The sequence below is a fragment of the Mytilus galloprovincialis genome, chromosome 8 (assembly GCF_965363235.1).
Source record: "Mytilus galloprovincialis chromosome 8, xbMytGall1.hap1.1, whole genome shotgun sequence".
Classification (NCBI taxonomy): Eukaryota; Metazoa; Mollusca; class Bivalvia; order Mytilida; family Mytilidae; genus Mytilus; species Mytilus galloprovincialis.
In genome coordinates, this window is record NC_134845.1 from 60,391,822 (window position 1) to 60,408,137 (window position 16,316).

The following is a 16,316-nucleotide window of genomic DNA, read 5'->3' on the forward strand; positions in this document are numbered from 1 at the left end:
ACACTTTTTAAACATAATATATACTTTAAGTGTTTAATAAACTGCTTCGCCGAACGCAATTGGATACGACCGCAGAGGTCAAGCCATGAACCGAAGGGACAAAAATTGGCACACTATTCACGCTTGATACAGGTCTAAATTTACCATAATAGGTTTCTGACACAGAATTACTATAGTCAAATAACTTAAAGTCATATGAAACGAGTGAGTGGTGAAAAATAATGTTTATCTAATTCTTTAACCAATGCATGTATATATCATAAACTTAGTCTTCTGTGCACAATTTTATCATTTTTTACGCAAATATATCGTATAATCGTCATTTTTTTTCTCTTTGTCTGTTATGATTTAACTAATATGGATGCTCATTAAATGCCGTGTTTGAAGCCGAAGTTTACCGATTGTCACCTTATAGTAAACAAATAACAAAAAGCATGGGTATTGAGCACGTGTTTAACATGTACAATCAGATAATTGATTATTTTATTTTAATGACAGATCCATGCGTATAGCGATCACTGGATTTTAACGAGGAGGGTTACGCTCAGGTCACTATGAATACGAAAAATATGTCGGCGAATTGCTTCCTGGAAGCAAGCAATTAAAAATAAGTAAACTTCTTCTTGGTGATGAATTTCATTACACTTTGCAGTGTAGTTCTTTGGCAAATTTTCGAGCACAATATTTGGATACTTTTTTCTTGCACAGATGTAACATACTAAAATTTGAAAAACTATTTCAGTTAAAAATTAAAAATAAGTTGAAAAAGCTGTGCAAATTTATCAGGGTTATAACTTTTCAAGTGAGTCTTCCTGGTTAATCACCACTCTTCTTTACTATACTGTTTATCATGTATTATTTGATATTTTCATCTCATCTTGTCATGTGTGTTTGTGTTATGTTATATGACTTTTGATGAACTTCTTTGTACCATTGTATCTTTATGGTGTTCAAGAAATAAAGAATCTGAAATCTAAATGTGGACAAATTAAAGAATTTAAATCCTCAGAAAAAAGTATATGTACATAAGTTGTATGATGAAAACTATCCATTTAGTTATAAAAAAAAATATGCATATTTTTTTTTTAATTAGAGATTTCTTATGACTTTAAAATTGATTAAATAGTTTGAATTTATACTTATTTTTTGGGTTTTGCACTTCGCTGTTGTTAAAACAAAATACCCTCCTTTTTTTGTTGATTTTGTGCCACACACTATGCTGTAACATATTGACCCAAACCTAAAAAAGAAAAGAAAAATGTATCCCCCACTTTTTTGGCAAAAAAAAAAATAAGAAATTTTCTTTTTAATTTCTGAAATCTGATATGGGAAAAAAAAATCTTAAATAAATTTTAAAGCAGTGTAAGGGAGGTAATCAAACATGTTTGGATTACCTCAATATATTTGGATTACCTTCCTTACACTCACTAGTTTCAAATTGTCTTAATTGGCCATTAACCAAGAACATGAAGAAACCCTTGTTTCCCCCTCTTTTTTGCCTCTAATTCCTAAACGTTTTGAGCCGTAACACCCCCCCCCCCCCCTCCATCCACTTTTCCAAGCAAATCATAACCATTCCTTTGTGGTATGGAAACTTGTGGTATAATTTCAGAGAGATTTTTACACTTAAGGACTTTTCAAAAAAAGACTTTTTTATTGATCTCTTATGAATTGATTTTGCAAACTTTGTTGGGGTTTTATATGAAAATGAAATACAATAAGAAAAATCCGAGAACTCAGGTCAAACAAGGATGTACAAGAATATATAAAATATTACAGGATGCTATGAATAACAAAGAACCTAAATTAATTTAATTGTTGACATAATAACATAGCAACAAATAAGAACAGTTTAGGCCCGTACTTAGTTGCAAAATATACTTTATTACCGGAGAATAAGACAAGTCATATCCGCAAGGGAATTTAATGAAACGACAGAATCGTTATTCTTTGTACTATTAATCGTTTTATGACCGTAACCATTTGCGTTGGCATATAAAGGTGAATTGAACTATTATAATATATTCTCTGTTTGCAGATAATGGCTCAGAAAACTTTGCCAAACCCAAACCACCGTCGGGTGAAAGAAGGAGATTTGTTAGAAATTGATCGAGGAGCGTACAAACATTGGGCAGTTTACATAGGTATGTTACCGTAAATAAACTCATCATACATGTAGATGCCAGGATTAAAAATTTGTATTCTTAAATTGTGCTTTTTTTGGTAAAAAGTCGAACATGTTGAAAAACATTCATTGTGCACCTAAAATCTGTTTTTGTACTTCGTTCGGTTTTATGTATTATTTTTTTTCATATGATGTATCATAATTTGCTGAGAAAAGAGAGGGACAAAAGATATCAGAGGACTGTCAAATTCATAAACTGAAAATAAACTGACAACGCAATGGCTAAAAATGAAAAAGACAAACGGACAAACAGTAGTACACATGACACAGCATAAAAACTAAAGAATAAGTAACACGAACCCTACCAAAAACTTGGGATGATATCGGGTAGTCAGGAAGAGTATGCAGATTCTGCTCCTCATTTGGCATCCTTCATGTTACTCATGTTATAACATATTGAGTATATATTTTAATTCGGCGGGTTACATTCATGAAAGGGAATTCGAAGGGGATTGTACTTAAGACGAAAGGCCCATATCTGATATCAACTGTGAAACGGTTATTCTATAGCGGTCAACCAAATCGTAGGCGGAGGCGTCCATCAGCCGGCCCCCGAACAGCAGTCATAATGGACGCCATACTTAACTCCGAATTAAACACAAGAAATTGAAATTGAAAATCATGCAGGACTAACAAAGGCCAGAGGCTATATTTCACGTATTGTATAGCACAATACGAAAGTTTTTATATTAAGTATACATGTTCCCTATCTTGATTTAGCTAATTACAAGTACTTATACTTTCATTTAAATTTCATGAAAGTATTAACATTTAAGAAAAAGTGTTCGTCGTTTTCAGTCAAATTACGCAGGATCGACACACATAATTGTATCTTGTATGTTTAATCGTTATAGTAACTTTTTACCTGTAATTTCCCAAAAAAATAGGACTATCCGGACCCAGTTGTTCAACTATCGGTTAAATTTTAACCAAGGGTTAAACATCATAACCCTTGGTTAAATTTTAACCCTTGGTAATTTTCTGTTGTTCATCCTGTGGTTAAATTAAACCCTCTGTTAAATCCTTGGTTAAAGTAGATATATTTAACCCATCTTTAGGAGTTGGGTTAAATATTTAACCAAGGGTTGAAATTTTCAAAACAACTTATTTTCAATATTCTTAATTATTATGTAAGAAAACCGCGAGAATTTCGGGGAGAAAGTGATCTCACCAACTCTTTCCTATTATCAGTATATATATTTTTTTGGCAACTTTTTTCAGTTTAATCATTTATCTTAAACTTCTTTAGGAGTTCAGGATTGAGTTTTATTTGAGGATTATTTCTATTGTTCAAATACTGGATAAATTAAGCCGGTACTTTGAGACTGGTTAAGGTTTTACCATTGCCATTGGTTAAACACTGCATTGAGATTAATTTACAATGTTTTTTTTTTAAATTCCTATTTTTAAGTTTCAGATAACTTCTTTGTTATAACATATAATATATATATTTCATAAATGGTATTTTGAACCCCATGGCAATTTGATCTCGGTGTAAATTTCACCCCTCCCCCACCCCGTAAACAAATTCTTTACTTTACTTCCGTATATCGGACAAAGTAAAGACTCACTTGTGACAAGTTTTGGTGTTTTATTTTGTTAATTATCTTATTATGAAGTCAACAACTCATAATACATATAATGATATACATGTCAATTTATAAATCCGTGTCATCTTTATTGACATTGAAAGCAGTGTCCGGCTTTCACGGACGCTGTTCTTTCTTTTGCACATTGCGGTTATTAGACCAGAAATAAAGGAAACAATACTTTATCAACATATATAGTGGTAGTGGTTGATTACAATGGCACGCATTTAATATACAGGTACCACCGATAGATCTAGAGTTGTACATATATTCGTATTATTATGAATCCATAGTTTCAATGCAATTACACGTTGCCATGCGTTCTATCAGGTTCGCGTTGATGTGAGGTATAAAATAAGTCTTCAAATCTGTACCCAGTACCTGCTTTGTTATAAGGTTCAAATTTAAAACAGATATATAATTCTAGGTTCTAAATAAACAGCTGCGCCATCAGCGTATGATACGCCCGACGTCTTGTGTGGAAGTTTTATGCAATAATCATCAATAGTTTCTGAGAAAATTTTAAGCAATTACCATGTATTGCTTTAGAGACACGGCGGGGCATGTGACCCCCCCCCCCCCCCCCCCCCCAACCCTGTTTTTTTTTTACAAATATCACTAAAATAAAATTTTGAATCAAACCAAAAAGTATACAGATCCTTAGATTAATATAACAAAGAAGTGTGTACAGTTTCAAGCAATAATCAGAGATACGGCGAAAAAAAAACCTTCCCCTTTTTTACAAAATACTCAATAACTCAAAAATAAAATTTTGAGTTATCACCAAAAGGTATACAGATCTTAAGATTAATATAACAAAGAAGTGTGTAAAGTTTTAAGCAATAATCATAAATCGTTTTTGAGATACTGCACGACATGTAAAAAACCCTCCCCCTTTTTTACAAAATACTCAATAACTCAAAAATGAAATTTATAATCATCACCAAAAAGTATACAGATATTAAGATTAATATAACTAAGAAGTGTGTAAAGTTTTAAGCAATAATCAAGAATCGTTTTTGAGATACGGTGCGACATGTGAAAAAAACACACCCCTGTTTTAGCTACAAAGTGCCGTAACTCAAAAAGTTTAATCTTATTTTCACCAAAAAGCATACAGATCATTTGACCATCATAAAAAACAACTATATTAAGTTTCATGAAATTTAGATAAGTCGTTCTCAAGTTACGGTGCGACATGTTTACGCCGGACAGACATCATACGTTCTTATAGAATGAGCATATTACAAAAAGACACCGATATATCGACAAAAGAAGCAATGTTCGATGGCTTGAAATCAAGTATATGTATGCCCTTTCTTTTTTAAAATGACAAATAGTGGTAGTGGTTGATTACAATGGTTGATTACAATGGCACGCATTTAATATACAGGTACCACCGATAGATCTAGAGTTGTACATATATTCGTATTTTTATGAATCCATAGTTTCAATGCAATTACACGTTGCCATGCGTTCTATCAGGTTCGCGTTAATGTGAGGTATAAAATAAGTCTTCAAATCTGTACCCAGTACCTGTTTTGTTCTAAGGTTCAAATTTAAAACAGATATATAATTCTAGGTTCTAAATAAACAGCTGCGCCATCAGCGTTTTAAGTTTTAAGCAATTACCATTTATTGCTTTAGAGACACGGCGGGGCATGTGACCCCCCCCCCCCCCCCCCCACCCTGTTTTTTTTTACAAATATCACTAAAATAAAATTTTGAATCAAACCAAAAAGTATACAGATCCTTAGATTAATATAACAAAGAAGTGTGTACAGTTTCAAGCAATAATCAGAGATACGGCGAAAAAAATACCTCCCCTTTTTTACAAAATACTCAATAACTCAAAAATAAAATTTTGACATGTGAAAAAAAAAACACACCCCTGTTTTAGCTACAAAGTGCCGTAAACTCAAAAAGTTTAATCTTATTTTCACCAAAAAGCATACAGATCATTTGACCATCATAAAAAACAACTATATTAAGTTTCATGAAATTTAGATGAGTCGTTCTCAAGTTACGGTGCGACATGTTTACGCCGGACAGACATCATACGTTCTTATAGAATGAGCATATTACAAAAAGACACCGATATATCGACAAAAGAAGCAATGTTCGATGGCTTAAAATCAAGTATATGTATGCCCTTTCTTTTTTAAAATGACAAATAGTGGTTACCGTAGTGGTTGATTACAATGGTTGATTACAATGGCACGCATTTAATATACAGGTACCACCGATAGATCTAGAGTTGTACATATATTCGTATTATTATGAATCCATAGTTTCAATGCAATTACACGTTGCCATGCGTTCTATCAGGTTCGCGTTGATGTGAGGTATAAAATAAGTCTTCAAATCTGTACCCAGTACCTGTTTTGTTCTAAGGTTCAAATTTAAAACAGATATATAATTCTAGGTTCTAAATAAACAGCTGCGCCATCAGCGTTTTAAGTTTTAAGCAATTACCATTTATTGCTTTAGAGACACGGCGGGGCATGTGACGTACCCCCCCCCCCCCCCCCCAACCCTGTTTTTTTTTTTTACAAATATCACTAAAATAAAATTTTGAATCAAACCAAAAAGTATACAGATCCTTAGATTAATATAACAAAGAAGTGTGTACAGTTTCAAGCAATAATCAGAGATACGGCGAAAAAAATACCTCCCCTTTTTTACAAAATACTCAATAACTCAAAAATAAAATTTTGAGTTATCACCAAAAGGTATACAGATCTTTAGATTAATATAACAAAGAAGTGTGTAAAGTTTTAAGCAATAATCAGAAATCGTTTTTGAGATACGGCACGACATGTAAAAAACCCTCCCCCTTTTTTACAAAATACTCAATAACTCAAAAATGAAATTTATAATCATCACCAAAAAGTATACAGATATTAAGATTAATATAACTAAGAAGTGTGTAAAGTTTTAAGCAATAATCAAGAATCGTTTTTGAGATACGGTGCGACATGTGAAAAAAAACACACCCCTGTTTTAGCTACAAAGTGCCGTAACTCAAAAAGTTTAATCTTATTTTCACCAAAAAGCATACAGATCATTTGACCATCATAAAAAACAACTATATTAAGTTTCATGAAATTTAGATAAGTCGTTCTCAAGTTACGGTGCGACATGTTTACGCCGGACAGACATCATACGTTCTTATAGAATGAGCATATTACAAAAAGACACCGATATATCGACAAAAGAAGCAATGTTCGATGGCTTGAAATCAAGTATATGTATGCCCTTTCTTTTTTAAAATGACAAATGACTAATAACTATATGCAAATTATTCGTTTCTTCACTCTTCACAAAAAAGCACCTATAATTGAATTGGGAACAAAAGTGCAGTTTTTCAAAAATATCATGCAATAAGAATTCTAACAAACAGTTAGGGCATTTTTTTGAACAGAAGATATTCCAAACAATTTACAAAAAATTTACAAAAATCAACTTGTGTTTTATCCTTCTAGAAACATAAAAAGTTGATTATTTCTATCTGTCAATACAAGTGGATAAAAACGTCCAAGAAATCGAAAATTTAGGTAAAAGGCTAAAATTTCTACCCCAATTATCTTGACATTAAGCAAAACAAGATATATTTTTTATTACATATTCTAATAAAATAAAAGAAAATAAGCCTGTAGGTTACTTTTCATTCAATAATGACCGTTGGATCCCAAAATGTGTTATATTCTTTTAAACAAATCACTTGGTATGGTAAATACCAAAGTTACAAAAAGTAAAATCACAAAAATACTGAACTCAGAGGAAAATCAATTCGGAAAGTCCATAATCACATGGCAAAATCAAATAACAAAACGCATCAAAAACGAATGGACAAGAACTGTCATATTCCTGACTTGGTACAGGCATTTTCAAATGTAGAAAATGGTGGATTGAACCTGGTTTTATAGCTAGCTAAACCTCTCACTTGTATGACAGTCGCAAATTCCATTACAATGTAGCACGACTCTTTCTATATATCTACCATTATATTGTTTTTATCAGGGAATAACGAAATTGTTCATGTTTCTGGTATTGGTGGACGAGTTGCGGCTAACCCAGGTCACTCATTTTCTATAAGTGGTGTTCACTTCAACAAAGCGGAAGTAAAGAAAGAAAACGTATTCGATGTTTTGGGCACCAGTAAATGTAAGATCAATAACAGTAAAGACCGCGGGAATAAGCAAGTGTATCATTCATTATACAACTGAATTTAAAAATTAAAGGAAGAGAATTCTGTATTTGATTTAAATAGATAATCCATCAGAATACATTATTAAATTTGAGTACATTAAGCGTGATCCATACATGTATCTTACAAAAAACTGGCAAGTAACCCTTGACAATTTGTAAGGGTTCCCCGGAAGCCAGTGTCTGACCTACTTTATTAGGCTATTAATAAATGTTTTAGGAACTTTAACTGCAGATTGTATGTACAGAAAAAAAACAGGAAATATTTGTTTACCAAATGTCCTTCTGGATACTAGCTTTGATCATAAACAAGCTTCTGTCCATTTTTTTTAATTATTTTGTTCGAGTGAATCTACTTAATTTGTTGTTGTTGTTTTTCTATGTGTTATAAAATAGGCATGAGGAAAAGTTCGAATATGGTACAGTTAAAAAAAATAAGCATACATATGTGTGCACGAAGTTTTGAACCACTGCTAATTTTTCAGAACATTTCAGAAGTGTTGCAAATATGTGCAAAATAACTACGGCTAGTTTACCAAATTTACATATAAACGACTTCACAAATCATCACTAAAGAAGAATTGGTGAAAATATTGTTTGAATAAAACAATTGTACAATTATTTTTTTTTTAGATAATTTACAACATCGTTAGTTACAGAATAATTTTCCGAATTTTACAACCAAAGTTTTTAAAAAAGTGATTTAAAACTGGTTTATGGCTAGCAAAATTTCCCTCTCATAAGGTCATGATAACAAAATTACGCTTTAATGACGAACAAAACATAGTCGATATAACAGTTAAACTAACCGCAGAACAACAACAAACATCTTCCATCAACGATAGACACCACAAACCGTGCGCTCATATGTACCAAATATGTTATATGGAATTTACACAATCATTTTCACAATACCAATCCAAAACATTATCATGCCAATGACTGTATTGAAAGTCTATTGCAGCAGTGTCTCCATAAGGAGCACACTCCTATATATGACGTTCGTACAGTGTGAACATGTACGGGCATAACGTATCAACTGAGATATTTAAAAACACTATACATCAGTTCCAAGAATTCAACAAATATATTGTCGACATCACTGGTTGATTATTTTTCATCACGATATTTATGAGAGAAACTGTATCTTTGACTGTAGAAATAATAAAAGTCGACAATATGGAAAAATGGTTGTTAAATATCATAATGATCCAGCTATAAATCGTTCTTTATAAGAGATTTTGAAAAATGTTGGTATTTACATGTAGTATGACGGTAGATTTTCTTTATTTTCTTTGAAATCAAATATCAAATGAGAGAAGGACAGATATTTTATTTTGTAAAATTTCATTCGTTTTATTTTACAATATGAAGGATTACCATTTCAGCTGTTTATTCCGAGCTCTTTTGTTAGGCATTGTAAATATTAGTTTATACATGCGATTGTTTGAAGACAATATTATTACAGGCTTTATCTGCTTGAACTCAAAATGAGTTTGTATACTTAGAGGATTTATGTCTGTATATTCTAGGTGTTTCGATCCCAAAGAAGTTGTAAAACGAGCACTCGGAAAACTAGGTTCTTTAGATTACAATATACTGTGGAGAAATTGCGAACACTTTGCCTCCTGGTGTCGATATGACAAAAAAATTTCACAACAGGTATTATTGAAATGTGATATATGGTTAGGGAAGACTTCAAAAGATCAATGAAGTATAAAAAAGGAACTTATTTCCACTGACCCCCATCACCATCTCTTCATCTTTTATATAAGCTTTGGTTTTCAAATATTTTGGCCACGAGCATCACTGAAGAAACATGTATTGTCAAAATGCGCATCTGGTGCAGGAAAATTGAAACCGTTATTGTTGTTACTGTTAACTTAATTTAGGGAAAATTGATCAATATGGATATATGAAAAATAGATGCCAAATAAAAATAACTTGCAGCAATTTAAACCCACCCCACAACCAAACTATATTAATATTTTTTTTTTATTCTACATTGATCTTTTGATGTCGTCCCTGACGATCATGAAAAATTCAAAATGAAAAGACAACAACATTAAAACGTTTGCTCGACTACATAACATTATTGACAAACAATGAATGTTTCCATATATTATATAAGCACAAAATCGCAAATCGCGTTCATACTATATAGTTATTAAATAACTATCTATTTAATATTTGCATCCAACAACGAATTATTGACTTCTAACAATATGAACATAAAGCTGATTAATGTTGTTAGTCATACCTTTTTAAAATATTCAGATAAATGTGAGTAGGCGATTTATTATAATGATCATAGCATGCATAGTAAGAGTAATATTTATTAAGCTCAATTGTCTGCTTATCCATGATGAGTCTATAGTAATTATTTGGTATGAAAACAATTCAAAATGCTGTGTAAAAAATTGACAGTGATTTAATAGTTCATGTATATTGTAGTTTAGAATTGTAAATGTTTACAAATAGTTATCAAAGGTACCAGGATTATAATTTAGTACGCCAGACGCGCGTTTCGTCAACATAATACTCATCAGTGACGTTCATATCAAAATATTTATAAAGCCAAACAAGTACAAAGTTGAAGAGCATTGAGGATCCAAAATTCCAAAAAGTTGTGCCAAATACGGCTAAGGTAATCTATGCCTGGGATAAGAAAATCCTTAGTTTTAAAAAAATTCAAAGTTTGGTTAAACAGGTTTATAAAAATGACCACATTATTGATATTCATGTCAACACCGAAGTGTTGACTACTGGGCTGGTGATACCCTCGGGGACGAAACGTCCACCAGCAGAGGCATCGACCGAGTGGTGTAAATAGTTATCAAAGGTACCAGGATTATAATTTAGTACGCCAGACGCGCGTTTCGTCTACATAAGACTCATCAGTGACGCTGAAAACTGTTGTGTGATGCATATATAGTAATGTTAATTATAGATTATAGAAGAGATGGACATATGGATGGAACGAATAAAGACAAATACTTAAGAATTCGATTTTTTCCACATTATCTACATTTCCTAATCAACTATAACACTCGCATACATGTATGCATGTTGTCTACTCTTTAGTAGGGTTGTCTTTTTGACATATTCCCCATTTCCATTCTCAATTGTATATGTTTCTTGTATTTTCGTGTTTTAGGATACGTTTAGTTTCATTAACGTTACGCACACACGTTTCTGGTTTCTAATAAGATAACCAATTTAACATTGTAATTGCATAGTTTTTTTTTATTAATGTGGGCTTAGATTAGATTGATATAATCAATAACTTATGTTTTCTTTCAAGGCTGACGATCTTTTAACTGTTGGTATGATTGCTGGAACCCTCGTCATGATTGGCGGACTATTATATAATGCTAGATCTGAAAGAAAGTAGCAAGTATGAAAATATTTATGACACCTGAAATGGTACGTCAACATCGTTGTTTATAGCATTTTTTCGTATAACAATTCAATCATCTATTTAATTTTATTAAATGATACCGTTTAGAGTATATTTACAATAGGTCTTAAAAAAAAGTAAAAACACAAAAATACTGAACTCCGAAGAAAATTCAAAAAGGAAAATCCAAAATCAAAAGGCAAAATCAAAAGTCCAAACACATCAAACAAATGGATAACAACTGTCATATTCCTGACTTGGTACAGGCATTTTCTAATGTAGAAAATGGTGGATTGAACCTTGTTTTATAGCTAGCTAAACCTCTCACTTGTATGACAGTTGCAAGTGAAAATGCATTGTACACATGTTCACATATATTCAAACTTTTCTTCGATTTCATTGAAAAAGTATTATTTGTACTTAACACAATGTAAACGCCATGCATGACTTAAATTAACTTAATGGTATTGATGAAATATTATTATGTATCTTTGGTTTGATTTTTTGTTTTGGTTTCTCTTGTAACATGTGTTAGGAAAGTAGACGTAATAATATTTCTTTTAATTTCCTGTTTATGTTTGTTTAATCCAATTGTGTAACCTTGCTGTATTTAAAAAAGCAACAAAATAATAAAACTTGTGTTATGCAAAGTGTGCTTTGTGTAAGGACACATACAACTGGTCGAATATTTTTTTTTTCAAAAACTATCTGAATATTCGTAAACCGACATTCAATTTGAAATAACAATTTCCATGTTACCTGTTATAATTATTATTACCAGGGCATATGCAAAGAATTTAAAATTGTTATAGAAATTTATCAAGTTTTGTCCATACTCAGCGTTTTTTTAAAGGTATCTGTACTTACTCGTATTAACATAAGTTAGTATGTTGAAAACAATATATAAAAAGGTTGATCTATATTCAAGTAAGACATAAGAAGTTTAATACGGGGGTTAATGCTCTAGTAGCATTAACGGTACTAGTTTTTCTGCACCAGATGCGCATTTCGACTATAAATTTCTGTTACTTGATTTTCGAGGCAAAACTTTTGATATAGGTATAATGTTTCAATCTTAAATTCCAATGAACAGATAAGAAGAACTCATTTAAAAGAGAATATTAATTTATCATTACATCTCGTTGTGCTTTTAGTTTTTAATTACAGAAGACACATTCGTGGAGACATTAACAAAGTTATTCCGTGCATGCAGAATTATAATGAGTCTTAGTATTAACTGTATATAACTCACGTTAATCGGGAATGTTTTATTTTACAAAGTGTTTATGAAGTGACGTATATTCATACATCATTAGCTTGAGTTGTAGTGGTCAGTTTTCAGAATTTATGCTGATAAAAAGAAAACAACAGCAGTTACTAAACTATGACACATTATATGCATACTAAACCCTTAAAAGTCAGTATTTTGTCTTAAACGTAACCGATATTGAAACTGTTTCTTTCAATGAATCCATGTCGTACCATTTTACTGTTTCATTATATGGAACATGTAGAATACAAGTATTTTTTTTTTCAATTCCAGGTGATAGAAATATAGTATGACTGTTCAACCCATATAAGAACAAAGTGTAGATTACTGTACTTTAAATAAACAATAGTGGAATAAAACTTTTTATTGATACCTATATTGTCTCTCATCTAAGAATGAAAGTATTGGAATCGGCTGGACAAATACTTTTACAATGCGAATATTGTCAATACCATACTCAATCTTGTTCACTGTTTCAATCCACATAACCTGCAGAAGAACGAATGCGCAGTTTTTAAGGCATATGCATAAGTAATATTTAATTTTGACATGCTTTATTAGTCATAATTGTTTTTTCTTCTACAGTATCTAATACAAAAACCCTTTTATCTATCTATTGTACCAAGGCTTTCGTTAAAAGGGCATATTATGTAAGGACATGAAGAGATAAACTTTATTTTACTAAGTATGCATTAGCTTTTGTAATACATGTATTTTTTAATAAAAGTTTTATGCTATAAATATAAATTGATAAACAATTTTATAAACTATTAAACGTCTAGTTCATATGTCGGTTCATAATTATTGCAAATTTAGTTACAGAAATATTTGTAAAATATCTTTATATAGATAAAAAGAAATTGTTGTTTGTTGATTTTTTATCAGCTACCATGTTTTCAAAGGTAATTGTTTATTGTGTCGTTATCATGATTGTATTCTACAAAATCAGTACATTTTTGAAACAGCATTTTATTTTTGCTTTTGTTTTTCATATTTAATCCTATTTTTATTAAAAATATTATTAATTTCTGAACTTCATAAACAGCTTAATTTTGTTATCTAACATATAGATGTGTAAATCTGAATCAAAAATAGCTATAAAAGGAAATGTTGTGCTAATTGACAGAAATAGGATCTGCGCATCCTTCTGGCGCACCATAGATCACCCCCGACTTTAGTGGGTGTTGTAAAGTCTTTAATTTTCTGCCTTGTGTTTAGTTTACTGCTGTTTGTCCTTTAATCGTTTTCCGGTTTTTGCAATGTATTGTCATTTTATTTAAGACTATGCGATTAAGTATATCTTTGTTATCAACGCTGATCATTTGTCAAAAGAGACGTTAATGATTTTTAACAGGGGACATAAAATAATACATTGGTTACCCTTCTTGAGCACATGAGACCACCCCCGGGTTTTTGTTGGATTTCGTGTTTCCTTGTCCTGAGTTTTTAATATTGTCTTGATGAATTAATATTTGTCCATTGATCTTTTTTAATTTTCTTGTCATGGCGTTGTCAGTTTAACTAATAATTTTCGACTTTGAGTTTGAAAGTCCCTTTGGTATCTTTTGCCAGTTTTACCATAAGACACAATGACTATTTTCCACAAGAGAAATTTATCATTTATAACAGAAGTCATACATGTTATACCTCATGAACAGGGGGGTTGTACTTAGTCTTTAGCTTTCTATGTGGTGTCTTGTATTTATTATTTGTTTGTTTTCTTTTTAAGCCATGGCGTTGTCAATTTATTTTCGATGCATGAGTTTGAATGTCCCTTTGGTATCTCTCGGTCCTCTTTTACATTATTTACCACTGTAAACATCACTTAAATACCACAGGATACATTATTGATTTTAATAAGAAGACATACATAATAAACCACCGCATAAAACACATTAGTAACCAGGATATATATTATCATTAACCACAGAGGAAATAAGTTATTCAACACAGGAGTCTTACATTATACAGTCCTTTTCAAGCTGACTATGCAGTATGCACTTTGCGCATTGTTGAAGGTCGTACGTAACCAATAGTTGTTAATTTTTGTGTCATTTTGGACTCTTGTGAATTAAGATTCTTCTCATTGGTAATCATACCACATCTTCTTTATATATATATATATATATTGTTTACCACAGCCCAAAATTCAAAACTTAAGTTCTCTAACAAATAAATATTTGGATAAGATCAGCATTTCATATTTATTTGTTATGTTTATCAAATTTTTATTATATAGGAAATCAATTACTTAATGATTCATTTCCTGTTTTTCTGTTGTTTACTCATGATCATTATAAATAGCTGTGAAAATATGAATTTAATATAGCTGTTGTGCTAATTCGTTGCATTGGTATATGTCTTATACAAAATATGTCATTGTTGTGACGAATTACTGACCTTTGAATTTTAAAAATGTCCAATTTCAGGTTATGTGTACAATACTTTATTTTTTAAACCATTTAGGATAGAATATGGTATTTGAATAAGAAAAAAAAACAACCTTTTTTTGGTTTCGCATGTACACAACAATATGTTCTGCTTGAGTAGCTGTCGTTACACTAAGTGCATATTGTAGATTCATTATTACGTCGGATACCAATTGTCATGGATTTGTAGTAACAGGCAAACCCCGAGTTAAAACATTCAACGAATAACAAATCATATATAGGTGTGCATGCATGCTTCGGCAAAACTAAGAAATTAAACTTTCCCTAATCCAAGAAAAATAGTACCAACGAAAAAAATGAATCCACAGTAGTTTGAAATTTCGAGAGTATGTTCTTGCTCATACATATGATTCCTTATTAAGTCTCCCAAACAAAGTTTGGAGACTTATTGTTTTTGCTCAGTTCTTATTATTTTTATTATTCTTCTTCTTTTTCTTTTTCTTTTTCTTTTTCTTTTTCTTTTTCTTCCGCCACATTAAAAATGAACTTGTCCGCAGCGTTTCTCCAAAACCCCTGGTCAGATTAACTTAGGGTTTCATAGAACATTAGACTAATATGTCTAGGTGATCCATCGATCTTTCGTTTGTGCATTGGGGTCTATTAAGGGGTATTTTGGGGGGCAGATAGAAGGGAGGGGTTTACTATAGAACCCTAAGGGATTTTATTTTCTAAAATTTTCAAATGAATATAACTTGAAAACTGTAAGTGATAAATACATGTAGTCTTCAGAAATGATTAAAGGACAATAAAACAAATCACATGAAATATAGGGGGAGTCCCTGGGGGTCATCCCCACCCTCTTCAATTTGAGAATATGCTTTTATCTTGTAAACGGTCCAGATCCCCACCCCTAAACCTCATATATTCTTGAATGGGACGATAAAACAAATCAAATGAAATTAAAGGGAAGTCCCCGGGGGTTCTCCCCACACTGTTCAATTTGAAAATGTGCTATTATCTTGTAAATGGTCCAGATCCCCACCCCTAAACCATATGTATTCTTGTAGGAGACAATAAAACAAATGAAATGAAATAAAAGGGAAGTCCCTGGGGGGTCATCCCCACCCCCTTCAATTTGAGAATATGCTTTTATCTTGTAAACGGTCCAGATCCCCACCCCTAAACCTCATATATTCTTGAATGGGACAATAAAACTAATTAAATGAAATTAAATGGAAGTTCCTTGGGGTCATCCCCACCCCGTTTAATTTGA

General features: G+C 31.6%; 1 protein-coding gene across 1 annotated transcript in view; it reads left to right on the plus strand.

Moving 5' to 3' along the window:
• LOC143042307 (phospholipase A and acyltransferase 2-like) overlaps positions 1-13,388 on the plus strand; it is a 54,695-nt gene extending 41,307 nt beyond the window's left edge. Inside the window, exons 2-6 of the mRNA XM_076214579.1 lie at positions 2,039-2,144; positions 7,798-7,975; positions 9,516-9,645; positions 11,288-11,409; positions 12,927-13,388. Coding sequence (XP_076070694.1) covers positions 2,042-2,144; positions 7,798-7,975; positions 9,516-9,645; positions 11,288-11,377 — 501 coding nt within the window. The 5' untranslated portion in view covers positions 2,039-2,041 and the 3' untranslated portion in view covers positions 11,378-11,409; positions 12,927-13,388. The remainder of the gene's footprint in view (positions 1-2,038; positions 2,145-7,797; positions 7,976-9,515; positions 9,646-11,287; positions 11,410-12,926) is intronic.
• Positions 13,389-16,316: the final 2,928 nt, after the last annotated feature.